Source organism: Penicillium cosmopolitanum, assembly GCF_028827165.1.
Source record: "Penicillium cosmopolitanum strain IBT 29677 chromosome Unknown utg000008l:1.0-4398992.0:1.0-4402845.0, whole genome shotgun sequence".
Taxonomy (NCBI): Eukaryota; Fungi; Ascomycota; class Eurotiomycetes; order Eurotiales; family Aspergillaceae; genus Penicillium; species Penicillium cosmopolitanum.
The window spans coordinates 963,303-988,296 of NW_026622678.1; the positions used below are offsets into that span (position 1 = coordinate 963,303).

The 24,994-nt window shown below is 48.9% G+C and overlaps 9 protein-coding genes across 9 annotated transcripts; 4 read left to right on the forward strand and 5 right to left on the reverse strand.

Moving 5' to 3' along the window:
* On the forward strand, window positions 1-1,042 carry N7509_006911 (uncharacterized protein; the record flags this gene model as incomplete). Its single annotated transcript, XM_056631548.1, has 2 exons — window positions 1-566; window positions 625-1,042. The coding sequence occupies 2 exons, from the start codon at window positions 1-3 to the stop codon at window positions 1,040-1,042; spliced, it is 984 nt and encodes a 327-aa protein (XP_056487099.1).
* Window positions 1,043-2,533: 1,491 nt separating this feature from the next.
* On the forward strand, window positions 2,534-4,395 carry N7509_006912 (MFS general substrate transporter; the record flags this gene model as incomplete). The annotated part of the gene is made up of 2 exons (XM_056631549.1): window positions 2,534-2,781; window positions 2,838-4,395. The coding sequence occupies 2 exons, from the start codon at window positions 2,534-2,536 to the stop codon at window positions 4,393-4,395; spliced, it is 1,806 nt and encodes a 601-aa protein (XP_056487100.1).
* Window positions 4,396-4,921: 526 nt separating this feature from the next.
* On the reverse strand, window positions 4,922-6,775 carry N7509_006913 (sugar porter family MFS transporter; the record flags this gene model as incomplete). Its single annotated transcript, XM_056631550.1, is given in 5 exon segments — window positions 4,922-5,917; window positions 5,931-6,154; window positions 6,214-6,429; window positions 6,500-6,642; window positions 6,702-6,775. 5 exon segments carry the CDS (start codon window positions 6,773-6,775, stop codon window positions 4,922-4,924), a joined length of 1,653 nt encoding a protein of 550 aa, XP_056487101.1.
* A 3,418-nt stretch (window positions 6,776-10,193) lies between these two features.
* N7509_006914 (uncharacterized protein) lies at window positions 10,194-12,746 on the reverse strand (the record flags this gene model as incomplete). The annotated part of the gene is made up of 16 exons (XM_056631551.1): window positions 10,194-10,372; window positions 10,426-10,500; window positions 10,569-10,645; window positions 10,711-10,777; window positions 10,837-10,913; window positions 10,968-11,115; window positions 11,168-11,399; window positions 11,440-11,538; window positions 11,597-11,727; window positions 11,793-11,923; window positions 11,989-12,057; window positions 12,111-12,179; window positions 12,233-12,301; window positions 12,360-12,428; window positions 12,489-12,596; window positions 12,649-12,746. 16 exons carry the CDS (start codon window positions 12,744-12,746, stop codon window positions 10,194-10,196), a joined length of 1,698 nt encoding a protein of 565 aa, XP_056487102.1.
* A 768-nt stretch (window positions 12,747-13,514) lies between these two features.
* N7509_006915 (DUF846 domain-containing protein) lies at window positions 13,515-14,292 on the reverse strand (the record flags this gene model as incomplete). Its single annotated transcript, XM_056631552.1, has 4 exons — window positions 13,515-13,663; window positions 13,741-14,027; window positions 14,098-14,143; window positions 14,208-14,292. The coding sequence occupies 4 exons, from the start codon at window positions 14,290-14,292 to the stop codon at window positions 13,515-13,517; spliced, it is 567 nt and encodes a 188-aa protein (XP_056487103.1).
* Window positions 14,293-14,751: 459 nt separating this feature from the next.
* N7509_006916 (NAD(P)/FAD-dependent oxidoreductase) lies at window positions 14,752-16,158 on the reverse strand (the record flags this gene model as incomplete). Its single annotated transcript, XM_056631553.1, has 3 exons — window positions 14,752-14,906; window positions 14,958-15,746; window positions 15,804-16,158. 3 exons carry the CDS (start codon window positions 16,156-16,158, stop codon window positions 14,752-14,754), a joined length of 1,299 nt encoding a protein of 432 aa, XP_056487104.1.
* Window positions 16,159-18,056: 1,898 nt separating this feature from the next.
* Window positions 18,057-19,206, forward strand: N7509_006917 (HpcH/HpaI aldolase/citrate lyase family protein; the record flags this gene model as incomplete). Its single annotated transcript, XM_056631554.1, has 4 exons — window positions 18,057-18,096; window positions 18,186-18,406; window positions 18,504-18,716; window positions 18,778-19,206. 4 exons carry the CDS (start codon window positions 18,057-18,059, stop codon window positions 19,204-19,206), a joined length of 903 nt encoding a protein of 300 aa, XP_056487105.1.
* Window positions 19,207-19,679: 473 nt separating this feature from the next.
* Window positions 19,680-22,019, reverse strand: N7509_006918 (CCCH zinc finger and SMR domain protein; the record flags this gene model as incomplete). Its single annotated transcript, XM_056631555.1, has 4 exons — window positions 19,680-20,238; window positions 20,298-21,029; window positions 21,092-21,777; window positions 21,882-22,019. The coding sequence occupies 4 exons, from the start codon at window positions 22,017-22,019 to the stop codon at window positions 19,680-19,682; spliced, it is 2,115 nt and encodes a 704-aa protein (XP_056487106.1).
* A 1,326-nt stretch (window positions 22,020-23,345) lies between these two features.
* N7509_006919 (TVP38/TMEM64 family protein) lies at window positions 23,346-24,795 on the forward strand (the record flags this gene model as incomplete). The annotated part of the gene is made up of 3 exons (XM_056631556.1): window positions 23,346-23,818; window positions 23,921-24,340; window positions 24,432-24,795. The coding sequence occupies 3 exons, from the start codon at window positions 23,346-23,348 to the stop codon at window positions 24,793-24,795; spliced, it is 1,257 nt and encodes a 418-aa protein (XP_056487107.1).
* Between the last annotated feature and the right edge of the window lie 199 nt (window positions 24,796-24,994).

Consider the following 24,994-nt stretch of genomic DNA (forward strand, 5'->3'; position numbering starts at 1 on the left):
ATGATGAATCTCATGGCGAAGCAGGTGGGGCTTGTGCTCCTTCTGGCTGGAATTGTGACTGGCGAAGCCCTCAAGAATGAAGAGCGACTCTCTTATAACGCAACCCATCGTGAAGCTAGTCTTGGTATGCTTTCAACCCGCGATCTTTTTGGTCTCGACAAGCGTGCCTGGGAATGCAACCCGGGATATAGCGAATGTGTTTACGACTCATCACGTTGCTGTCCATCAAGCGGTAGATGTTGTACAACTGGATATTGCGCCGACTCCGACGAGGTTTGCTGCACTGTCGGAGGAACATGTCCTAGCGGATATAACTGCTGTGGAGCCTCCAACTGCTCCCCTAAGAGTGGCGAATGCTGCAGTGATGGAAGATACTGTCTCGCCGGCTACAAGTGCATGATCCAAAATGGCAGAGGGGTGTGCTGCCCAAATTCGGGATGTATAGGAAGTGATGATTCAGGAGACTCTTCAAGTGGCTCTTCTGCAACCGAGACGGAGACGAAGACTCTGACTACTACAACGGCAACCTACCAATATCACTCATATTATTATACCACCTACTATTGGTCAGTCAACCGGTCTTCTCTCTACAAATGTGTTTGGTGATTTCTAATATTCCTATAGGACCTATTGGTACTACTATTGGACCTCTTTTGCCCCGTACACTGTGAGGACTGTCACTTCTACCGAAACCACAACTACAACTATTTGGTCTGCATTCGCAACCGCCAGTGCAGAGGCAAGCGAGTCTTTTGAGTATTACATCACCGCTAGGCTCACTCCGCCCTATTCTGCTACCTCACTGAAGAGCTCCACCGACTCTGTTCCACTTTCGACGGACTCTAGTGATACTACTAGTGTAGCCACTGCCACGGCTGCTACTACTACACTTCTACATTCTGGTGGTGATGACACCGGGTCCTCGAACAACGGAGGCGGAGGCGTTGCTGGTGCAGCCGTTGCACGATCTGTAAGCAGTACTTTACCATTGATTGGCGCTATCGCTGCGTGTCTCATTGGTGGCTTGGCCTTTGGACTGTGAAGAAAGACAAGATGAAATTTTGCCGAACCTTGGGAGAAATTATGTGGATATAATATGTCGATAAGGGGAATCCGTAGGATCTATTTGTCATTCTTCCACTGGCAATGTTCAAATTTAGTAATCTTGATGAATAGCCAGATAGTTAATCGAGCATCAATTAATAGGCCGTCTAAATAAGTTCTAGTATATAAAAGGGTCACCACCCTATGATCTTAGGCTTCAAGAAGTTCCGATGATTGTTAATCCAACCTACTTAGGATATGCAAATTTGACTGATCTCGTTGCTGTCTATAGGTAACATCTCCTATTGTATTTCGAGTCAAGTCTAGGTGCTCTGAAATTTCTCTGATTAAGCTCGATGACAACGAGTTGGAGTTCCACACATGAATTCTCAAAAGGTCTAGTCTCATATGTGACAGGATACTAAAGGTTATACTTATGCAAGACAAGTCTGAAAAAAACTCTAGATTATAGTTTATGAATCATGTTTCAACCAAGACTTTATCTGGAGTGTATGCTTTTACCAAGTAGTGCGGTCAATTCTTTTAGATTCAACCCGATCGGTCGTGACTTACTCGAGTCCGGGGTAACGTATAAACTTCCACAATGATTCGAAAAAATTTTTAAAAAATTTGAAAGATGACGGGAATTATCGCTCTTTAAACCCTGATTTAACTCAAGTACTTGACATTCAAAAAGCAAGAACAAATACAAACCTGGAAGTAATTCTGGCAACTGGGGAATCTCTTGGCAAAATTCGTATTATGCCCACGATATTCGAGACTCGATCTTATAGACTCCAATCGGGAAAACGGCATGTCAAAAAACTACCGGCTCATTAGGAATTGAAATTTGGTCATATGGCTGGTTGAATTTTTCAGGAGAATAGGTTTTGCCGCGACAACCTTTCGGGAAGTCCACAGAAGAACACTGCTTGGTTCTCGGGTTCTGGCCGCAGAATGTAAGCACTACCGCCGAAAAGGGTAGCGGCACGACAAGATAAATCAAATCAATCAGATAACTCGGGCCACCAAGGATCAAGTGGATCCCGGTTCCTCCTATCGTGTGCGCAATCACACTACTTGACGAGAGTACGGTGGGGCCTGTTAATTCAGACAGTGTCTTCGAATGGCTTCCTCGTAAAGCCAAGACTAATTAGAATCGGCTTGATTTCCACAAAGCATTATCATCCGGTGATCGTCGATATCAGCACCCGAAAGTGGTATGGTTAACAAGGTGTTTAGCCAGTTTTGATTTAGGGCCCATGCTCTGAAAATGCCCTAGGGGCGATTTTCTAGACAAACCATGAAGGATTTTGCGGATTTTGCCGCTCAGAGAATATGGCGAGAGCAATGCGTACCAAGACTCGATCGGTCAGCCAGTATTTATCTGGGTCGATCCCTGCCACTTTTCCCACACCAAGCTTTTCTTTTCCACTCTGTTCCGCGTTGAAACTTGGGGTGTGTGGTCAAACGACGACTATTTCATACCATGGCCGTCAGAAAGCGTTTCATCAACCCCTTCGCAGGCAATGGTCCCGCCAAGAATCAGTCTGCTGCCGATCTTCCCGAGGTTGAGACACCAGTAGATCTCAAAAATTCCTTGGAAAAATCAAAAGAGGCCGATAGAGCATCATCTAATGAAGAGCTCATCGATGAAAATGCCCAATCTGGCACCCAGAAGGCACAGGCCAGTACCCTAGCCTGGACAAGAAACACTTTAATTGCCGCGTATATTCTGTGAGTGGTATAATATTTTGCGCTCTAGCTAGCATTGTATAGCTAACAAGTCGAAGTATGTGGGTCGTCAACTTCCTGCAGTACTTCAGTTCCGGAATGCTGGGTGTTTTATCGCCCTACGTTTATAGTGATTTTCAACTACATTCACTCACGGGCCTGACTTCCGTTATCGCATCCTTAATATCCGCTCTGATCAAGTTTCCCTATGCAAAGCTCATGGATATCTGGGGGCGACCCCAGGCTTTTGGACTTAGCGTTGGATCCCTGACCCTCGGCCTCGTCATGATGGCTGCTTGCAAGAATGTTCAAACATATTGTGCGGCTCAGGTATTCTACCAAATTGGTTTCAGCTGCATAGACTTTTCCATGACCATATTTGTCGCTGATACAACAGCTTTGCGAAATCGTGCATTCTGGATTGCATACTCTGCATCCCCGTATCTGATTACGCCTTGGATCTATGGTTATGCATCTGACCAGATCCTCGCACCTGGAGGTATTGGATACCGATGGGGCTTTGGCGTGTTTGCCATCATTATGCCTGTTGTCAGTGCCCCTCTCTGGGCTTTGTGGTCCCATATTGAAAGAAAAGCCGAAAAGATGAACCTGGTGGAGAAGGAGAGCATAAATCGCACCCCGTGGCAGTCGGTTGTTCACTATTTGATCGAGTTTGATGTCATTGGATTGCTCATAGTCTCCACCGGATTCTCTCTCTTTTTATTGGCGTTCAATCTATACTCCTACCAGGCAGAAGAGTGGAGATCCCCGATGATAATCTGCTTTATTATCTTTGGATTCCTCTTGATTGTCTCATTCACTATCTGGGAGAGATACTTCGCTCCAGTGAAATTTATGCCTTGGGAGCTCATCAAGAATCGGACGGTCTTTTTCACCTTTGCCATGGTTAACTCCCTATATTTGGCCTGGTACATTTGGGACAGCTACTTCTTATCACTCTTACAAGTTCTTTTTGACCAGAACGTCCGGGATGCCACATACATCTCCAACATTTATACTATTGGGTCGACCTTCTGGTGTCTTGTCTTTGGTGCCATACTTCGCTACAATGGTCGCATCAAGTTGTGGGCAATTTGCTTTGGTGTCCCGCTAACTATTCTGGGAGTCGGACTCATGATCAAATTCCGCCAGCCCAATTCGCACATCGGATACATTGTGATGTGCCAGATCTTCGTTGCTTTTGGCGGGGGTACTTTGGTCATTTGTGAGCAGATGACTGTCATGGCTGTCTCGTTACAGCGCAATATTCCCGCTGTTTTGGCTATGGAGGGCGTCGTGTCTGGCATTGGCAGTTCGATCGGAGGAACTGTCGCTGTGGCGATGTGGACCGGTATATTCCCGGTCAAGTTGAAAGAACTTCTTCCAGCTTCCGCCCAGTCCGATTTCACTGCAATTTATGGCTCCTTGGAAGTTCAACAATTGTATGATCGGGGCACGTCTACTAGAAATACCATTGGCCAGGCGTATGGCGAAACACAACGCCTGATGCTTATCACGGCCACTTGTCTCTATCTCATCACGTGGGCCTCTTGCTTCTTCTGGAAAAATATTGATGTGAGAAAGATGAAGCAGCAGGTCCATGGGATTCACTTCTGAGTCAATTGGCGCGGTGTAGGACTACCACGACTGTGGGCCGTATCCCTCCTGGCTAATTGTCGTCAATACAAATATTAATACGAGTATCACTTGTGTGGATCATGAAATTCAATTCTGCATTCTGCCAACTTCCATACAGGTCGTATATAAGATATCAAGAGCAGCGCAAGACCTAGCCACCCGAACATCATCCATGCAGAAAATATGGTTATGCAAACATGGGTATAAATAAAATAAAAAGCCAAAAAAAGGGAAATGCAGGTCCACTGCATCAGCGTACCCAGATGAAGCAACTATGCATGCTTCAGGAAGGTGATTCCTAGAGCCCGTTCAGAGAACGGAGCGCAACTGATGGAAGTGGGTTCCGAACCAGCAGAATCGTAAACACGAAATCAGACAGGATATTTTAGCAATCATTTCGTTGCGGGACACCGAAGGTGTTGATATCCAGCATGATGTAGAATATTTGGTTTCATTTTGAATGAATGGTGGGTGGTGAGGCGCAGCTGAAGCGCGGATTAAAAGTTTAGCTGCTATCAGAGGAAGTTCTATCGGCCTGGTTCTCAACGTGAGCACCCTTGCCACCCTCCAGTGCGCTAGGAGTGATTGAAGCCTTCTTGGGTTTATCAGAGACATAGCTGGCGCGACGAAGGTGCTCTTCGGTGTCCTGGTAGTTGACGAGAAGCTCGCCTTTCTTGCCGTAGCGGTGAGGTTCGTTTCGCGCAACAGACACCAGGCTGAAAATGCTGTTGGTCTTGTGGAAAATGGTGTCCATCTCCTCCAGAGAGCGATAGGCGGTCTCGGGATAGAAGAAGTAAACAACCGGGAAGATGAAAGCGTTGATGACGGCGAAGATGATATATGTCTTATATCCAATAGAGTCGAAAGCGACAGGGGTAACCATCACAACCATGAAGTTAAATATCCAGTTACTTGAAGTAGCCAGGGCATTGGCGGGAGCACGAATGCGCAGAGGAACAATCTCAGCAGGGTAAAGCCAAGTCATACCCAACCAGCCCCAGGCAAAGAAGGTGTTGAAGACGAACAAGAATACAGCTGCCGCAATACCCGCTTGGGCATTTCCTTCGAAGCTGGTGGTGATGGCCAATACAGCCATGGATATTGACATTCCAGCGGCACCAACCAGCATCAAAGACCGCCGGCCAACCTTCTCAATGATGAAGATAGGAACCAAAGAGGCAAGGAAATATTCTGTTCCATTGCAGGCGGCCAGAATGCGAGACATCAAGCCACTCATTCCGATTGACTTCTCGTAGATAGTGGCGGCATAATAGGTGATGAGATTAATACCGGAAATCTGCTGGAACATCTGGTTGACGTAGGCAAGGATAGTACGGTGGAGGTGGCGGTCCTCGTCCATGGTCAGTAGGTCGCGGAAGCTGACCGAAGAAGAAACCAGGACGGCATCCTTGATGGCGGCAAATTCAGAGTGGACGTAAGGGTCATCCTCTGGAAGATCCAAAATAGCTCCCAGAACCACGATTGCCTCTTCCTCACGGCCCTTGAGAACCAACCAGCGGGGGGGACTCGGGCAAAGGCATCACACAGAACAAGATAATCAAAGCAAACACGTTCTGGAAGGCGATAGGGAAGCGCCAGGCGACGGAGCTAGGGTCGAGGAAAGAGAACCCGAGATCCATCCAGTAACTGATGGTGATACCACCAGCAATCAGAGAGCCTTCCAGCATGACCAGCTGGCCACGGTGGTGAGACTTGCTGCATTCGGACTGCCAAGTAGCTATAATAAAAACGTCAATATCTGTTGGATAAGTAGTGACGCTTTGGAATGCAACTTACGGACGGTAGAAGTGTTCATGCCGTTACCGATACCGGTCACAATGCGGCCAACGATCAAGTGTGGAAGGCTGTACGCGCAAGCCTGTAATGAAGCACCGACGACCATGATGATTGAACCGAAAAAGATGGTCTTGCGGCGTCCAAGGTAGTTTCCAATCCAGATACAAAATATGGCACCGCAAAAGCATCCCAGGTTGTAAGAAGCAGTTGTGATACCTGGTTCGGTCAGTATATGGCGTCAAGACGCAAGATTGTGTGGGGGGGGTAAAGAGTCGAGTCGACCTACCTTGAACGGTGGAGCGGGTGCTCTTCTCTGCAGCAGAGAGACCCATTTCTCCGGCCTTTGTGGTATCAATTTGGGGGAATGTAGTGACGAATGAATTCAAGGTCAAGAGACCTCCCATGACACCTTGGTCATAACCGAAGAGCCTGGCAAGTATTAGTATGGCAAGGTTCCTGGGATGAACTAGAAAGTGAATGGAACATACAAGAAATCAAGACCAGCGATTATACTGATCATGATATTCAGGGATGTACCCCGAAGTCCGAAGTAAGGCTTCATGGTGACGGATTTCGATTGAATCACACAGTAAGAGATAGAAGGACAGGCTGTATACAATCAATGTGCCAGGCGTGCCCTTATACCAATCGAGAAAGCCGAAGAACTCCAAAAGAGTGCCCAAGCTTGTGGACGGAAATGGAAATAGGAAGAGTTGGAGGATGAGGAGAAGTAAAAAAGACTCAAAAAGATCTGGGGAAGCAGACGGGGTTTATGAACTCCTTGCCAACAGGCGGCGCTCATCGTCACTGAGGGGGAAAGGGTCCACAACTGGCATGATTCAAGGTCCGGTAAAACGGTCAGAATCGAAACCGAAATCTAGCCCAAAGGATTTGGGACAAACAGGGTCACATCAGGAGCGCGATACACTCCCGCCGGATTGGGGGGAGACTGCCTCTGGGACTCCACTTCCTCACTTCTCCTCCATAGATGAGGGAGTAAGACTCCGCTCTGGGGAGAAGATCGAATGAGAAATAGTCATCGGCATCAGTCGTTGGTCATTTTCGGCACAGGTCCCACCGGGGGAGGTCGGTCGGGTGAGTGTCTTCGTTGCTTGACTTCGGTATCTGCCCGGCACAATTCGCGGGCCGTACCAACCGGTTACCGTACACTGCAGTCGGACGAGGCTGCTTTCAGAGAAGACATCGAGTGTATGACCGCATGAACGATACAAGGCCCCCCTCGTGGCTCGCGTGGGTGTCGTGATGGGAAAAGTGGGTTGGAATTGTGGACTGCAGTGGTGCGTTTTGGTCCGATGGACCCTCCCCGGATTCCTCCCCAATTTTTTTTTTCTCCGCGACCTGCGGAGGTTCCGAGTGAGGAAATTGGGACTCAATATGGAAAATTTCACTCCCTGTTAGAGAGATAGTCTACATATGCAATACTGGTGTATATTCTACGCTCATACTGGAAAGTCAAATGATATTCGGCCTGCCGTGCCAAGTCGGGGACCGAGCAGGGGTATTTTCAGGGATCAACCCGCCCCGACGAACCATATTATCGGCTTCGGCGCACCAGAGCGAAGGCCGTGGCTTGGCCCCCGAGGCTTGACGAATGCTTTTCCCCGCCCGATTCATCAATTACATGGCTCGGGTGGGCTCGGACACTGCTGGCCTCCGGACAAATTGCTAAGAGAAACCCTCACCAACCCTGGCAGGAATAATCAAATCGTACGTAGGAGTGACCAGGTCGGCTCCGAGAAATTAAGGGAAGGCATCAATGTTGACGGGATGGTTAGGTACTCCCGAGCCCGGAAGGTAAATCCACAGAACAGGGGAAAAGAGCCCTCAAAGAAGCCTCTCCAACCAAGTTGCGATCGCCGGGACGGTAGCACGCATGACATCATTGCTCACCTTACCCGTTTCATGGTAAATTTCAATGCAAGATTCTGTCTGGATGCTAGAGCACTAGGTATTGAAGATACGAGTATATTATATTTTAGTTCTCTGCTTCTCCGAATAGATGATAGCTTAGTTCCTTGAACTCTTCAATCAAACAGTGTGAATATGCTAGTACTAGTTACTCTGAATTCCCTACCCCGGCCCGGCTTCCCCGAGGTCGGTTTAGACCGAATCGGAATCTGGGGTTCCTTCGGGTTTCCCTTTTGGGATAAGCCGACTACCTGCCCGGTCTGCCCGCTTTCAATGCCACCAGCCTTCAATAATGCTTTCCTGAAACACATTCCTTGGATAAAAAAAGAAGTTGTGATCTGGTACCGATCAATTCGATGTGATTCAATTCAACCAGGTTGTAAGCAACGAACCAAAAAAGGAATCTAGCTTCGAGCTCACATTTCCTGTGTACAAGTCCAGAGCCGCGCCAATGCATACCCGATCGGGACACTCCGTTTTGCAGTGGAACCCGGCTGCAAAGACCTGACGGCGATTGTCTTGGAGAGCCCACGGCGGGACGCGATCAACAGGTTGATTCTTCCGTCCTCGGAACAGTCAGGGACAGAGTTTGGCCCTCGCGTTCCTGACCGTCCCCGGGAGAGAGTACATACTCGTTGTACATACAAAATTAGAGCTCCGGCACGAATCATGTCAACGCCACAACCACTAGGTAAAGTCTAATTGCTCTTACATAGACGGATGCACAAGATTATTCAAAGGAAACATCTCAGCCCTACCTACTTGCACAATATCGTAATAAAATGCTCGGCATATCTTACGCGGAAGGGAATCATTTCCCTACCGCTAGGCTATCGCGCCTTTTTCGATCTCATAGCCTACGTGCATACACCCACAATCACCCACACATGAATGGATTCCTCTAGGGACAGTGTTATTTCTCAGCACCAATCAAACACATCGATTCTTCATTACTCACACCGGATTCGGCATCGCTTGGACCACCTGGGCAGGATACAGCATTATTACAGACATCCATTCCGAAATACATCATGTTCCAGAAGCATACGTATAATATCTGAAAGATATGCTCAATCCGAGACGAGAAAGAGAACGACACCCGTAGTAATGAGGTCATTGAGCACCTATTCCAAGCATATCGCCGTATTGCTAGTGGACGCTAAGAATCACAGGATTATGTCCAAGGATTCTTTGAAAAAAGTTGAAACGGTCTATTTGCCGTGGCATCGGCAAACCCGAAGTCGAATGGACTTCCATCCCGAGTTTAAGGATGCCGATGCTGGGACAGGGGAGGATTACTGCTCGGTAAGTCACAATTATCCCGTTGGATCTTGGCCAGGATGATCCAAAGCATTTTTGTATCGTATTGGTGTTCGTCTACTGTCGAGCCGTCATCGTCGACCTTTCGGGTGGGCAGCAATGCAACCACGATCTGTCCTGCTTCACCGACCGATCCACAGGTTCAATTGGTCACTGTAACACCAGCTATGAAGCCAAGAAATTGGGCGTCGGTTTATCTCAATCCGATAAATTTCTGGTTGCTCACATATTTAGTGCACTGGGAATCCTGAAGGTAAGAGCTTGAACCCTCCCTGTTCTCGGTCAGACCCCTCCGGATCTCTCATTGGCCGAATCCCCAGAACGAGTGCTTTCCACCAATAATTTCTTAGACTAGGTGCATATTCTTAATCAAACTATAGGTTGAACTGGCAAGATTAGAGTCTTTGGTTAACTGAAGCCAAAGCGAATAATGATGGTTAAAGATAATTGAATATCATTAGATTCTCAACCAGTTAGCTTGGTCTCGTTATCTGAAAAAGAAAATAAAAGCGCTTTTCCACCAGAGAAGGTCGTTCTCCAGAGCTTGGCCCGAAGGAAAGCCAATCTGTTCACGAATAGAACATGCGATAACCGATCACTTAGATACATACGCCATTGGTGATTAGCCAACCGGCTATGACATCCGAGTATTGAAAAACAATGCAGTCCTCTCCCCTACCCAGATCAAAGCCCTCCTATCAAGCCAATAAATAGCCCAGGTCATCTTTGAATCACCAGCGGCCCCCCTCTTCGTCGTATCCTCCTCCATTGTTGTATTCCTGAGGCTCGCCGTATCCATGGTTGTCAGGAGCTTGATAGTCTTCGCGAGACTCGCCTTCCTTTCCATGGCTATCAGGAGCTTCATTGTCTTCAGGCTCAGGCTCAGGGCATCGTCGAACAGTGTGACCCACTACATATCATTAGTTAGGCCTCCACACCATCTCCAATCATAGAAATATGGACTTACTGTTGCCACATCGGTTGCACTTGACTTTGCTCCAGTTTTTGGGCTGGGGCAATCCCGAGCAGCATGGCCCTCTGTGAAGCGTGATTGTTAGTTTCAAAATACTCATTTCAAGCACCTGCCGGCCAACTGATAAACTTACTTCCATCACAGTTTCGGCAGATCATATTGTCAGGATTTGGCGGCTGGTCACATTCACGAGCCATATGCTCGGTAGAACTGCATACTTGTTAGAACATGGATACTTGTCTCATCATGTAATCAGTTTCGTTCCATGAACTTACCCGCAGTTACGGCAAGTGCGAGGTTCCCGTGGAGCGGAGTTGGGGCAATCCTTGGCAAAGTGTCCCTCTGTAAATCTGTAAGCATGTGCGCATTGACGGGAAGAGTTCATGCGGCTTGGACCATACTTTCGTTGCAACGACGGCATTCGACATCATCAGCAGATCGGGGCTCGGGACATTCCCGGGCTTCATGCTCTTCAGAACTTTGAAATGGTCAGTATCTAGCGCTCACTGTTGTTAGACTTAGCTAAACGTACCCGCAGTTGCGGCAACCGAATCGGCTTTTACGCGGCTGGGTGCAATCTCGCACCCGGTGCCCGAGCTCTCCGCAGTTGTTGCACTTGATTTCCGTTTTCTCAAACACGACAGGCTCCTGTTTGCATCCGCGCGAACTGTGACCCATTTCTATAACATTGTCAGTGCCTACAGAAGATATTGAGCATAGAGTAGAATTTACCTCCACAATTGCGGCATTTCATCACTTGCCGGTCGTAGGGGAGTCCTGAATTTTGGAGACGTTCAAGGTTGTCCTCCGGGTTTTCAGGCCAGCGTTCTCGGAGATTGGCGCGCTGGGGCTTATCGCTGTAAAAGAAGCCAACGATGTATTGGCGATCCAGTTTTCCTTGCAAATCAATCAAGCTGATAACATCTTCGGGGGGGTTTTTCCTACAATTGAAAGACCCGGTCAGCTGCTTGTCCACACTGTAAGCAAATTGAGATATTGGGTACCAGGGCAATAAGATAGATCTTGAATTTCTCATCCAGCATTTTCTTGCCGATGGTCTGGAAAGTCTCGTCTGGACACGCTTTGGCGTAGATTTGGAGGGCCTGGGTGATTGTGTCAACAAATGTCAAAATTCAAAATGAAACTAATGGGCCTTGTTACCTCTTTGAAATCGCCAATTTCTTTCCCATCACTTGCATCCTTCATCATCGCCCAAGCTTCTTCGGGAAGCTTATCAGCGACCTGGTTTAAGTCGAACTTGCGGTTCGCTTTGCAGTCTTTCGACTGGTGGCCTGTCACGCAAATGTAAGGATTTCTCTTCTTCAAGTACGGGTAATCCGGAGGAGGAATTTTTTACCTTCAGCTTTGCAGTTTCGACAAATATCCACCGGCTTTTCCGGGCAAGTAGCCGCTGGATGGCCCTCTTGGTTGCAAATACGACATTTTCCCTTGAAAACGCGAGGTTGCGGACATTCGGACTTGTTGTGACTATGATCTGTGTCAGATGTGCGGAGGAATGATGGAATTGGGAAATCCACGTGTATGAAACATACCCTTCTTCCCCACAATTGTAACATGCCCCCGTTGCCTTTCGGGGTTGAGGACAGTCGTTCTTTGAATGGCTAATATCATCAAATTAGCTTCAGTATGAGACAATCCAACGACGGTGGCTCACCCCTCTTCCCCACAGTTGTAGCATGCGCCCATTGCCTTTCGGGGCTCAGGACAGTCATTCTTTGAATGGCTAGTGTGATTGAATTAACTTCCGCTTGAGATGATTCAATGAAGGCGGCTCACCCTTCCTCCCCACAGTTGTAGCATGCGCCCATCGACTTTCGAGGCTGAGGGCAATCGCTCTTCGAATGCCTATCGCGCCAGTGGTTAGCCGGGAAACTTGGTTGATATCTCCACTTGGTGCACATACCCTTCTTCACCGCAGTTGTAGCACGCGCCCATTGACTTTCGAGGTTGGGGGCAGTCGGCCTTGTTGTGACTGTAGAAGTTGGTGTCAGCGCGAAGTCTGCCTGGTCAACTCTCACTCTACATGGCTTACCCTTCCTCGCCACAATTGAAGCATGCGCGTCCGCCTCCCCCACCTCCTCCACCTCCACTGCCGTATTGATTGGGACAGTTTCGTGCAAAGTGATCAGGTTCACCACAGCTGTTTCCCCCGATTAGCCTATGCCATTGCCTAGCGATTCTGAACGACTCACTTGCGGCAGGTTTTCCCATCCTCGTTGAAGTTTCCATGGATGGTCTTGAGCCCCTGGTCTTCGTCACCCTCCTCGTATTGTTGTCCCCAGCCAGACATGGTGATTATCGTTGTTTTGAACGATTTGGTGAGCTATGCTAGAATGAGTCAGTAGCGGAGCTTGTGGATATCCGTGAAAGCAAGACAGGATAAGACAAGGGAAGTTGAGACACGGGAACTGGAGCTCCGTGAGGTAATCACGCGATGGAGGTCATCGTCAAGTGAAGCTCTCTGGTATCTCCGGTCTCACCAAATCGAGGCTGGAGTGGTAAGAGACACTTACCGTGGGACAGTCGGGAAAGAGGTATTTCGTACCGATTGGTGAGAATGTTGAAAAGAGTATGAATGTGAGTGTCAGATTGAAATGCGCAGAGAGAAAAAGAAAACAAAGGAGAGGAGAGAAGAGAAAGAGGGAAGAGAGGATGGTGTCGCTGGAGGAAAGGGAAGCGTGCGCCTGCCTTGAGTGCCTGGAGTGCCTGGAGTGCCTGGAGTGCCTGTTGTGTGAGGCTCGAAAAGTGTGGAGAAGCTCTAATGTACACAACTGGATCTGGAACAACCCCGATTGCTCACTCTGAGGTAGTTTGCCTCGGCTGACCTTCAGTCTAATTCCGGCTGATTGCGGCTGATTTCAAATTCCATTGGTTCAGGTTCAAGTGCAAACGTGGTGTGTGTAAAACGTGGTGTCATTGGTCACTAATTTAAATGCATGGCTGAACGTATCAAAACACTCCCAGATTTTGGTGACAGATACTATTGTTGAACATGAGTGTAGTCTTATTGCACAAGAAAAATGCAGATCATTGGATCCTCACTTCCAGTCAGCCCAGATCACCGGAAGAACCTGCCCAGCAGGCCACCCGCAAGATTGTTCACAATACCCCCACCCAGGGCCCGGTTCGCAAAAGTCGACGCTTGGCTGAATTTGTCGCATCGAGAGAATGCCACAGTGTTGGTGATTGTCAAGATCAGGGCAATAACTACAGGTATTTCATTAGCATAGGGGTCTTGCTTGTCACATCTTCAAAAGATACAACCAGGCACCGGGTACACTCACCAATCAAACTGAGCCAAATCACGCCAACCAATCTCACAATAGCCAGGATGGCCAGTCCAACCCACAACGCCGGGGTAACATAGAGACTCAGCCAGAAGAAGCGCTTGTCTGTGGCGGCGATCGTGCGAACATTGGGGTCAGAGGACTCGAACACCCAGTGTGAATCGCCGGAGGTTGTGTTGACTTCGTTCCACCACCGCAGGCCAACCAGACGGCGCCCAGCAATATTCTTGAGGTAATAGAAGTCGGCAGACAGAAGGAGAAGGGTCAGGATAAAGACGAGGATGCTGTGGAAGCTAATTAGCGGGGTGGCTTCTTTCATTGTCTGCGGGAATATGCGCTGGTGGGGAGACATACAAATCTTTGATAAAGAGGAGACCAAAGAGGTACATCAACAAGGCACCTAACATTCGGATTAATCAGTTAGATGTTCAATGGACAGTTAATGAGAACACTGCAGCACGCACCGATACGAATGGTCAAGAAGACAAGTAGGGTGATGGGATGGGCACTAAGGCGCCAGTTTAGATCTCCTTGCTGGCCTTGATCCATGATGAATAGCAGGGATCTGGTAGTCCTGAAGCTCCCGGAGATACCGTGAATCAACTGACTTCTTGCTAGTATCGGAGAGTTGTAAAGCTGTTGACGATGAATCTCCCTGATGTTCACCACGCGGCAGGCACGCTGTTGGCGGTGGCAGAATATACAGGGTGGCACGTCTTAATTGGCTGTTGGGGTCTGGAAGGTCCACCTTCCACTCTCCAGCACGGAATGGAGTGGAGACAGCAATAATTATAGTACCCATACTACGTGGTACTACGGAATAGTAAACTAGTACTAACTACTTGCTACACAAGGCGATTTGACATTGGTAAGTTATCACTCTGGAAACTTCAGGTTGGAAGAGGTATATTGTTATCTCAATCTGAAAATCATTCTCAAACATATTCTCTCTTGGCTCAAAAATTACTGAATACCACTACTAGAGCTTGAACCTGAACCTGAACTTGCTTAGGCGCCAAGGGTCTTGTAAAGCTCCTCGATATCATTGCCAATGGTCCATTGGAGCTCATCGATTTGGCGTTGGTAGAACTCCTCGTCGCCACCTTCCGCCGCGACCATGACCACAGGGACATTCTCAAGGTATTCTTCCTTGCTCAGTGCAACTAATCAGGTTAGTCTCGAACAATAGCATAGTCAATTCCACAGCCACTTACCATGAGCGTTGACCACTGCACGCTTTGCACTCCACATGGCATGGTATGCATTGGTGCTACCGTCATTGTTGGCATCACCAACAGAATAAATGCCACCGACACTTGTTTCCATATTGGTTGCAACCTTGACCGACGATCCATCCATTTGCAAATGGAGTTGTTTGTACAAATCCGATGTCTGCTTTGTGTCCGTGCTATACAGAATTCCGTTGGTGACGAGTGTGTTCGGGGAGCCGCTAAGAGTGAGTTTATACTCGTCATCTGAGGGCTCATTTCCTTTTGCAGTTCTTTCAAGCTTGGTGATGTCGACTTCGTGCACTTTGATTCCATAGGTTCCCTTAATGACCTTTTCCCATCCAGGCCATCTCTCTTCCGCGGCCTTCTTGTCCTCGTCCGTAAGCTTCCCCCCAGTAACGATTTGGATATTGGTTGTAAGTTTCCGCATATTCAAAGCACCTCCAATTGCGCTGGCGAATTTTCCAGGCTTCCCGTAGATAACCATGGCACGCCCCTTATAGTCAAACCCATCGCACCAGGGACACCAGAATAGACCTTTTCCGAAGGCTTCAGAAAATCCAGGCTTGTTAGGAAGTATATCAGTGATTCCAGTGGCTAGAATAACCTTCCGGGCGAGGATCTTCCCTCCCTTGTCATCAAATATACGAAATCCCTTTGCGAGAGGTTGGATATATGTGACTTTTCTCCCAAGAGTTGTACGGAAGGAATAGTCGCCGTAATATTGATCAATCTGACTTCGAGCCGCAATTCGGAATTTAAGTGGAACCTGACCTAGAAACAGTCAGTTCATTTCCCTGGAAATTCAAATTCAAATTCAATCCAAATTACCATCTTGACCCAGCACATCGTGCATATATCGAGTTTGCCCGTTGCGGTATTCGTTTGAATCATACATGAGGGACGTCCGAGCTACTCGGCCCAAGGACATTGAAGCTGCGAGACCAGCGGGTCCACCTCCAACGATGGCTACATCGTAGTCCCATGTAGTAGGATCCCAGTTATCGCATGATCTGGCATCAAAAGAGGAGATACTGATGTCCGTAGTGTTAAACATGAGCTCATCATCCGTGAGTTCGGACACATCATTACCCTCTGCCAGAACCTTCTGAGGAACAGTCAGGGCTGATGCGAGAGGAATTGATAGGAGGCATAATTGCCATAAAAAAGTGCGACACTGCACCATGCTTGTGGTGTCGAATTAGCAGAGAAAGAATGCTTAGCTCGAATTGAGAACCGGAGAACGAAAAGAAAAATGAGAGGCTATTTATATTCAAAAGCTTCCCTATATATCTTCCCCTTGCTTGTGAACTCACTGATCAAATGGGAGCTAGGTCATCGACATAAGCAGCGACTGCCATGATGTTGGATGATCACTTCTATGGGTAGAAACCTCAGGTGCTACAGCATAATACTAGTTCATGCGAGCTTGAGAGACATGCTTTTATGTGGAGACTCGTCAAAATGCATTCAGCTCGGCATATCTAGGCGAGATAGTAGACCTGGCCCGGGAAAATCATAGCCAGAATGACAAGGATACGACTTTTGATAATTAATATGATGTCAAGGTAGTCTTATTTACACATTTTCTGTCGCAAGTATCGATAGAGATCAAACGCGACATTTAAGCTGTTTGGGGAGGTCCTGGATACCCCCGCTCGAGGCCAAGAGATCGACAGTACCCACTGCGCCTCATATGCATGATCCAACACTTTCGAAGATCTTCAACTATGCAGCTGAGGCTATGTACCTTAAGGAACGCCAAGTAATTTGCTTTTGAGATGGAGAAGAAATAAGGGGAGCTCAGATTGTGCCGATTTTCACACAGATAGGCACAGCGTCCTCATAAATAACAGTCGCAGCGCAATCCCGATTTCCATTGCCCAGACCATTGCACAGGCAGATAATATAATGAGCAGACTTCAAGTTTATGACAATTTAGCTTATACTAGAGATTAAAGTATGATTGAGTAACTTAGTAAGAATCGGTGAGGACAAAATGTTGCAACCCCGCAGTCCAGGGCAATGCGCATGTATGTGCACCAGGTATGTGATACACCGATTAATAGTTCGTCCGCTCAGCCCGCCACAGTTCGGATTCACAGCCACGCGTCATGCTTGTGAAACACTCTTGGATACCAATTTTTGATTGGTTAAACTTTAGGGGAGGTGTTTATTACTTTATTCGGCGTCGTGCGCATTCCTCAAGACATCATGATATAATAGTACTAGTACTACATACTACTACCAGGGGTAGTAGGCCAGTTACCCACTACCCAGGGCAGGTGACTGGACCCTACCATGCACCAAGGAAAATTTCAGGCTCTTCGCGGGGACGCCGACAGATTGCCAGGGGATTCTCTTGGACGTAAATATTGCGATTCAGGCGGGCCAATGCTAAATAGTTCTTCAGGCTCTGTATTGCTTTGTTGAAGGTTTTAAGCGAAGGTAAGACTAGAACTTTCGCGTAAGTTATCTAAGGCCGTGCTTGAGAGCAAAACGATGGGAAGCAGACTCGAATGATTGTGATGTAAGTTGAGAGATGAGAGAAAGGCAGATTTAAGGGAAATTTGAGCCATTTAACCTCAATCCCATCGTTCCATTTCCACTGATCCTTTATAAAGAGTCAAATGTGAATTGGCAAGCAATGTTGTTAGAAATCGAAAGACCTAAATTCAACGTCGCCATCATCCATGGGGCTGAGATCGTAGCATTCGAAATATCAGAACGGCGGGCCTGAGAAGTCCAAAAAGGCGATAAGCCGGGCGCATACAGCCTACATGCGGCTTTTCTCAACCCGAGCTACAAGAATACATACCCAAGAAGCTTCAAATTAAATGATTTTCAATTGTTTCTTTTTACACTGCATTTTATCTCAGGGAACTCTTAGAAAGACCCAGGCTCGTGGTAGTTCTCTAAATATCTACTCTTACTTCCGATTCTGACATCACCGCCGAGCACGGAAATCCCGAGGTCGCGGAGCTCTTCATCTTCCCCACACGGCACTGACAACGTCCAGTGCCAGCACCCAGCTACACCAATTCTTTGCGAGCTTACATTCATACTAAGCTTGATCCATAAACAATGGCTGCTCGCAATACCCTACGCCGCTCCTTGCTATACGGTAATTCCGCCTACGCACCTCGTCTTTCCCCCGCATTTTAATGCGCGCTGCTGTCAACCCGAAGCTAACCAGCTTTCTCCTCCACGCAGTCCCCGGGTCTTCCCAGCGTTTCCTCGATAAATCCCGCTCGCTCGCGGCGGATTGTGTCGCCTATGATCTTGAGGACAGCGTGACTCCGCACATGAAGGCAGAGGCCCGCGGCCTGGTGCGGAGAGCAATTGACCAACCCACGCCGACTAGTATTCGTGAACGCGCGGTGCGAATCAACTCCGTAGACAGCGGTCTGGCATTGGGCGATTTGGCAGAAGTGGTACGTACAAATCACTCCTCGGCTTATACAATAGCTAAAGAGCGCGGGCGCGCTAGAGGAAGGAGAAAGACACATGCTAACTACTTCACCACCACAGCTCCAATCGCCAAACCTAACAACGATCGTGATCCCCAAAGTCAACTCAGCATCCGATCTTACATTTGTAACGGACGTCATCTCCCACACTCTCGCGCAACAACCCCACTTCGAGAACAGACCACCCATTTCCCTACTTGCCCTAGTCGAGTCCGCCAAGTCCCTCACCAACCTCACTCAAATCTGCGGCGCCTCACCCTTACTCCAGGGCCTAGTTTTCGCCGCCGAGGACTTCGCCCTGAGACCTGAGTATCACGCGCACGCCAGGTCTGAAGGAATTTCTCTTCGCACGCTCGGCAATCGCGACTGCCGCACGCGCAGCCGATCTCCCCTCGACAATCGATCTCGTTTGCACAACATACAAGTCTGAGAAAGGGGATGGGTCGCCACCGGCTGTGCTGCAAGAGGAATGTCTTGATGGACGTCGACTTGGATTCAACGGCAAGCAGTGTATTCACCCGTCGCAGGTGAAGGTTGCGAATGATATCTTTGGGCCGCAGGAGGAGGAGACGACGTGGGCTGTGCGGTGTGTGATTGCTGATGATAAAGCTGCTGCTGCAGGGCGCGGAGCTTGGACTCTGGATGGTAAGATGATTGATGTGCCTGTTGCGCAGAAGGCGAGGGCTATTGTTAGAAAGGCCGAGGCTGTTGGTGTCGATGTTCAGGCGCTCCGGGAACAGTGGAAGCATCAAGAGCCTGAGTAGATAGATGTTGATACCTAAGAACTTGAATTCAATGAACATAGTATTTACCGTCAATACCTAGGTATACACGGACATCTCGCATGAATGAGGGTGGTTTCAATGTTCAAGTTCGATTGAGGTTACGTGAATTGTTCATTGGTACCTAGGTATTCAATACTATCATTGCTTATACTAGTAGTATGTGACACCTCGTATGCTTTGGTATGCCTCCATGGCTAGAGTAATATCAAGTACGTGCTCGTTGAGAAACACAATATTCTATCAGGGTATTCAGCCAGGGAGAAGTAGCCGGCTGGGGAAAAGTTATCCAAGTAACTGATATCTTCAAAATAATAGACATGGCTGGGAGGGGAGCATGGTCATATAAATAAAACAAACAACGAGGCAGGTGAGTGGCTCAAGCTCTGCAATGCAAAGGATGGGTATCATGCCGCATCATCACGGGCTAAAAAAAATCAGAATATCACACCAACTCATTGATTTTGCGTTTCTAAATCTTCCCGCCTAAGCAATTGGATTTTGCCTAGCGTGAGGTTGTTGCCAATATCTGCGGCCGCCGATTCTTCCTCCGCCATACTCCGAGCAAGGGACTTATCATAACTGGTCGGGTCAATACCGAGGATACCTCCAACATATCCCCCGCGCTCGCCAGGCACGCTGAATTCTCGGAATAGATAACGCCATTCGTTCAGCCAAGCTTTGACGGCCTTTCCAATCTTGTCTTTACCGTTTTTCGAGTGGTGGCCAGTGCCTGTGATCGCGTAAACAACCCGAAGTCCCTGGCGTGCGTGCTTGAGTAGTATTTTCTCCAGGTATTCAATGGCCTCTTCTGGGTGCAAGCCGTGCAGATCAATATAGAGCTCCTCTGCAGATTCGTCCAGGCCCGCCTGGTTCAAATGCTGATTACGCTCTTCATATAGCTGGCGTGCAGCTTCCCGGTGACAACGACGCATCGCATCGTTCTCAGCCTGGCCTCTCAGTGATAGCGCCTTCGCAGCTCGTGCGTCATTCCGATTCCAAGCTTGGGCAGCGCTGTTTGATTTGTTAATAAAACCCAGGCCTCATGGACAACAATCTGTGATTAGACATACCTCTGTAAGAATTTATTCCGAACAGTTCCGTGGCGAATTGCCTCTGTGCGATATTTAATATACTGCTGATTTGCCCGCGTTCCGGTCTCGAGCCACGGGATATTCTGCGGAGGCGCGATCGACATAGCCGCAGCGCTGTTCTCGCGGCCCTTGGCGTCTTTGGCATTCTTGGACGATGATTTGCCTTTGCTGGGAGCCGGAGATGGTGTCATGCGTACAACATCTGCCATGGAGGAAGGAATGTTTTCTTTATTGATATCGCGACCATTGTGGCCGCCTCGTTTGCCATGATGCTTTTTGCCGGCATTCTTTGCACTGACGGCAGCAAGGGTGGGGAAGGCATCTGGATCATCGACAGAGAGGGCGGTCGGGTTCAGCTCACGGTTCTGATGGCGGCTTGTTGGGCGTGAGTTCGGACGAGTTATATTATTCATACTGCCGTTGCGTCGGCCCATTCCCGGGTGAAGGCCTGGGGGGATGTTCTTGTTTTGCAGACCAGAGAGGTGCGCTGGATAGCGACTGCCATATGGACCCGTCCATTGATCTTCTAATCCAGTTGATGACTGCAGCGGTGGAAAAGCATCAGAGCCGCTGTCCATCTGGAAGGGGGAGCCTGCAGCTGGGGAAGCTGGTCGACTGCCGCTCGCGACACTAAGGTTGGAGATGAGAGCTGAGGGATCATGTGAAAACGGACACCCATCGCCAGCCAGGCAATTGCCCATAACCCAGTATCTAACGGGGATTGATTAGTATCGTAAAAAGAGAATCATTGCATGACCAGAAAGAAAACTTACTTGCACACATGGCTGGTTAAATCATGGCTAAAGCGGCAATCTGCGCGAAGACATTGCCCGGTAGATAGCCAATACTTGCAGACAACAGGACTGCGAGAGTGGCCTGAGGGCGTGACGGGGCGAACTTGGTCCATTGCCATGGACTTCCCAACCACCACTCGGCCATCATCCTGTTTGGCAAAAATATCGGTATCTTGATCCTGCGAAAGCGCTGCAATAGTCGCCCCGAGGTCATAACTGTGGGCTTCCAGAGCGGCTTCGATTTCATCGTTGGACCGCCTATCACCCAAAACAGTGCGCAAAATGTCATGCGGGCTCATGTCTGGTACGAACTCCGTAGCGGTAGCACTCAAAGATGCAGTATATCCAAACCCTCCAGTGGATGAAGTTACACTATTCGCATCGTCCGCCACCAACCATTCAACATTGCTGTCGCTACCAAAATCTGCATAATATTCCGATATTTGACTTTGATCGGAGAACTCATATGCATTCAAATTTGGCGAGTGGGGTATTGGTTGTGCCAGTGCCAGTCGGGGAGACGGGCGTGGGGAGGTAAATGGGGAGACGGTTGAGGAGAGCGGAGGTCGGGAGAATGCCCCGCGCGAGCTCTGCACCCACGAGGTACTTCCGGGGCTGGTGCCCAGATTTGAGTGCGGCGATAACGGTGTGGATGAGCGCGCCATCTGCCATGGGGCAGGGATGATCGACGAATCACTGTATGACGAGCAGGCGGAGGTGATGAGTCGGGCAGCGAGCGATTGCGATGCCGCCATAAGATGTCCAGCACCGCATTTTCCAACGAAGAGGAGGAGAGGGAGGTATTTGCCCGCAGAAAATCCTCCACCTTCTCCACTTGCTCTTCATCATCGAGAGCCTGATCCTGTAAGATCTCGAGACATTTCTCGAGAAGTTCTTCCGAAACCATGGTGTTGTAGAGGCGTGCGCGCGCGCGACGGGAAGGGGGAGGAATAAGCTGAACGGCCGCGGCGAACAACGACGGAGTCGGAATGAAGCCGAACTTCTCACGGTTTATGGCAGATCGGACGGGATCTACAACGAGCTAGCGTTGGACGGAGAAAGGTCGTATGGGAGGAGTGAATTATTTTGGTGATGGGAGTTGGAAGTCACAGTTCCGGGTCCATATTCTCTAATAGGTGAGGCAGGTCGAGGCCCGAGGACGGGCGATAAGGGGGGAGGTGGGGGATGATGCAGGCGCAGAAAAGCAATGAATCGGAAGAAGGGCAGCCTTAGTTACATCGTAACCCTAGCCAGAAAAGAAGAAGGACAAAGGAGGATAAAGGGAGGTGGTGCGCAAACAAAGGAGGGGGGGGGGAGGAAGAGAGGCGGAGAAAGGAGATCAACATTGGCTTGTAGATGGGATGGAGACTGGAGACTAAGAGAGTCTTGAGTGCAGCTGAACTGCGGCCCACCCGAGGTACCTCTGACACTTAGTAGACACTTAGTGCTCATAGATGGGGATTTAGAGATTTAGGAGATAATAAGTGAAATATAGAAAATAAAACAGTGAAATAAAATAAAATATACCTAGGTATGGAAAAGCCGAATAAGCAAATCGGGCATGGGAATATAAATGGAATTGTAGATCCCAGCCAACCAACTCACCTGGGCACATACCACTATTCTCAAAAATAGTTAGATATCTTGGACATTCGGCACTTAATAACTTTGAGGAAAGGTGTGATGGTTAGAGTTCCCTACTAAAGTACAGAATAAAAATTAAAGGTAAAGGTAAATAAATATACTACTAGTAATACTACTAGTAATGCTACTACCCCAAGGCATGGCAAGAGTTGGAGCAGCCTATGGCAGTGCCTGGTAAAGCCTCGGGGCCCGGCGGATCCGCTTTGGGCCCCAGTAACCACCGTGGACCTTTTTTACGGAGAACGGAGTACCTTAAGACAGCTTATTGCTCCGGCCATTTGAGACATCTGAGGTTCTCCATCTTGTCTTCTTCACTTAGAACTTACGTCTCTTCTCAGCCGTCCAGTACTCCAAGGTACCACCATCATCACCAGCACTACCACTACTACTACTACTACTACTACTACCACCACCACCACCACCACCACCACCACCACCACCACCACCACCACCACCACCTCCATTCCCTCTTCCGCTCCACAGCGCCGATCGCCAAAGGTTCCTCCCCCGGATCTGATCCCTGTCCCAATTAATATCGTATCAACCTTGCCCCCTCTCTCCCTCCTCCCCTCCAAGCTCTTTGCCCACCATGCCCGCGGACTATGAGTCCACGGCACGGGCATTGGCACTCTCTGACTCGCCCCCTGATCCTCTCCTCGAATCCCCCAACAGCGATGATGAACACAACCAAGCGCCCTGGGCCAGACGCGATTCGTCCGCCCGCTGGTCCAACAACAACCAGGCCACCAACTTTCGGGACCGCACAATCAACCGCGCCAAAGCCGCCTATAGCATGGCCAAGGAACGCTGGGAGACCATGACCCTCTGGCAAAAGATTGGATTCTACGCGGCCTCCTTTGGAGTCGGTGCACTGGGAATTGGTTTCATGATCTTGACCGGCAAGCTCTTCGGCTGGCTGGGTCCCGTCGCCCACAAGTGGGAGCATTCTTTCCTGGTCGCGTTTGTCCTATGGCTCTGCGTCTTTTTCGTCTCCTTCCCTCCATTGCTGGGTTGGTCGACTTTTGGAACGGTGGCGGGCTTTATCTTTGGTCTATGGAAAGGGTAAGCTAAAAGCCGAAAGTCGCTGGACCCTGTTGGACCCTGGCGCGCATCTTCCCCGGATCGAAACCGGCAGCCACGCTAACCTCCCAATTCTCTAACCAGATGGATTATTTACACGACCGCAACCGTTCTCGGTTCCACCGCCTCATTCTATGTATCGCGTACTGTGCTCTCGGGATTTGTGAACCGCCTCATGGAACGTGACAAGCGATTTGCCGCCTTGTCGCTAACCTTGAAGTATGACGGCCTGAAGCTTCTTTGCATGATTCGTCTATGTCCGCTGCCTTACTCGATTTGCAACGGAGCTATTTCTACAGTTCCAACTGTTCAGCCTTTGATGTATGGACTGGCCACTGCGATCATTTCTCCAAAGTTGCTTGTGCCGGCGTTTGTGGGGAGTCGCCTACGACTTCTCTCCGAGAAGGGCGAGGAAATGAGTTCAGGCTCCAAGGCCATAAATATCATCAGTATTTTTGTTACGGTGTCTATTGGAATTTTCACTGGATACTATATCTACAACAGGTTGGTCATTCCTTTCACTCTTTCTATTCCTGTTTCCCTCCCCACGTTTTGTGATGACTTTTGGCTAACATGAATCCGTTTGTTCCTGCAGGACACTGGCCCGTGCGAAAGAACTCGAGGAGAAAGAGCGCGCCGAGATCCGAGGGTCTCTTCAGTCCGATCATGCCGCCAATCGGCCGCATGGCAGATTCTCCGATGATGATGATGCGAATGAGGCTGCAATAATGCTGGCTCGGGACGAAGAGGAGGGCATTGGGTTTGAGCATGACGATGACCGTGTTGATCTCGCACTCGGGGATGACAGTGACAGTGATGGTGACCGATCAAGACGGTGGAAGAAGAAGGCCAACCGACGGTCTTACCATGATGAGTTTACGGATAATGACTCGGACGAGTATGTGGGTGATGCCAGTGAGACGTACGGGCTGCATAGCCACGTTGGGCGGCAGGCCTGAAATAGCGAGTAGAATAAATTTTGCATCGTATCATATTTAAGTGATCTTTTGGATAATAGACTGTACCATCTCAGATCAGATCGAGGTGTATTTCCATCGACAGTGCTGCATACCTCATAGTCAAGAGTGAAGGAGACCGAGGGCGGCCGGAAGCGGACTGAGAAATACGCGCCCCGAGGAACTTGCGACTTCTCCAAGT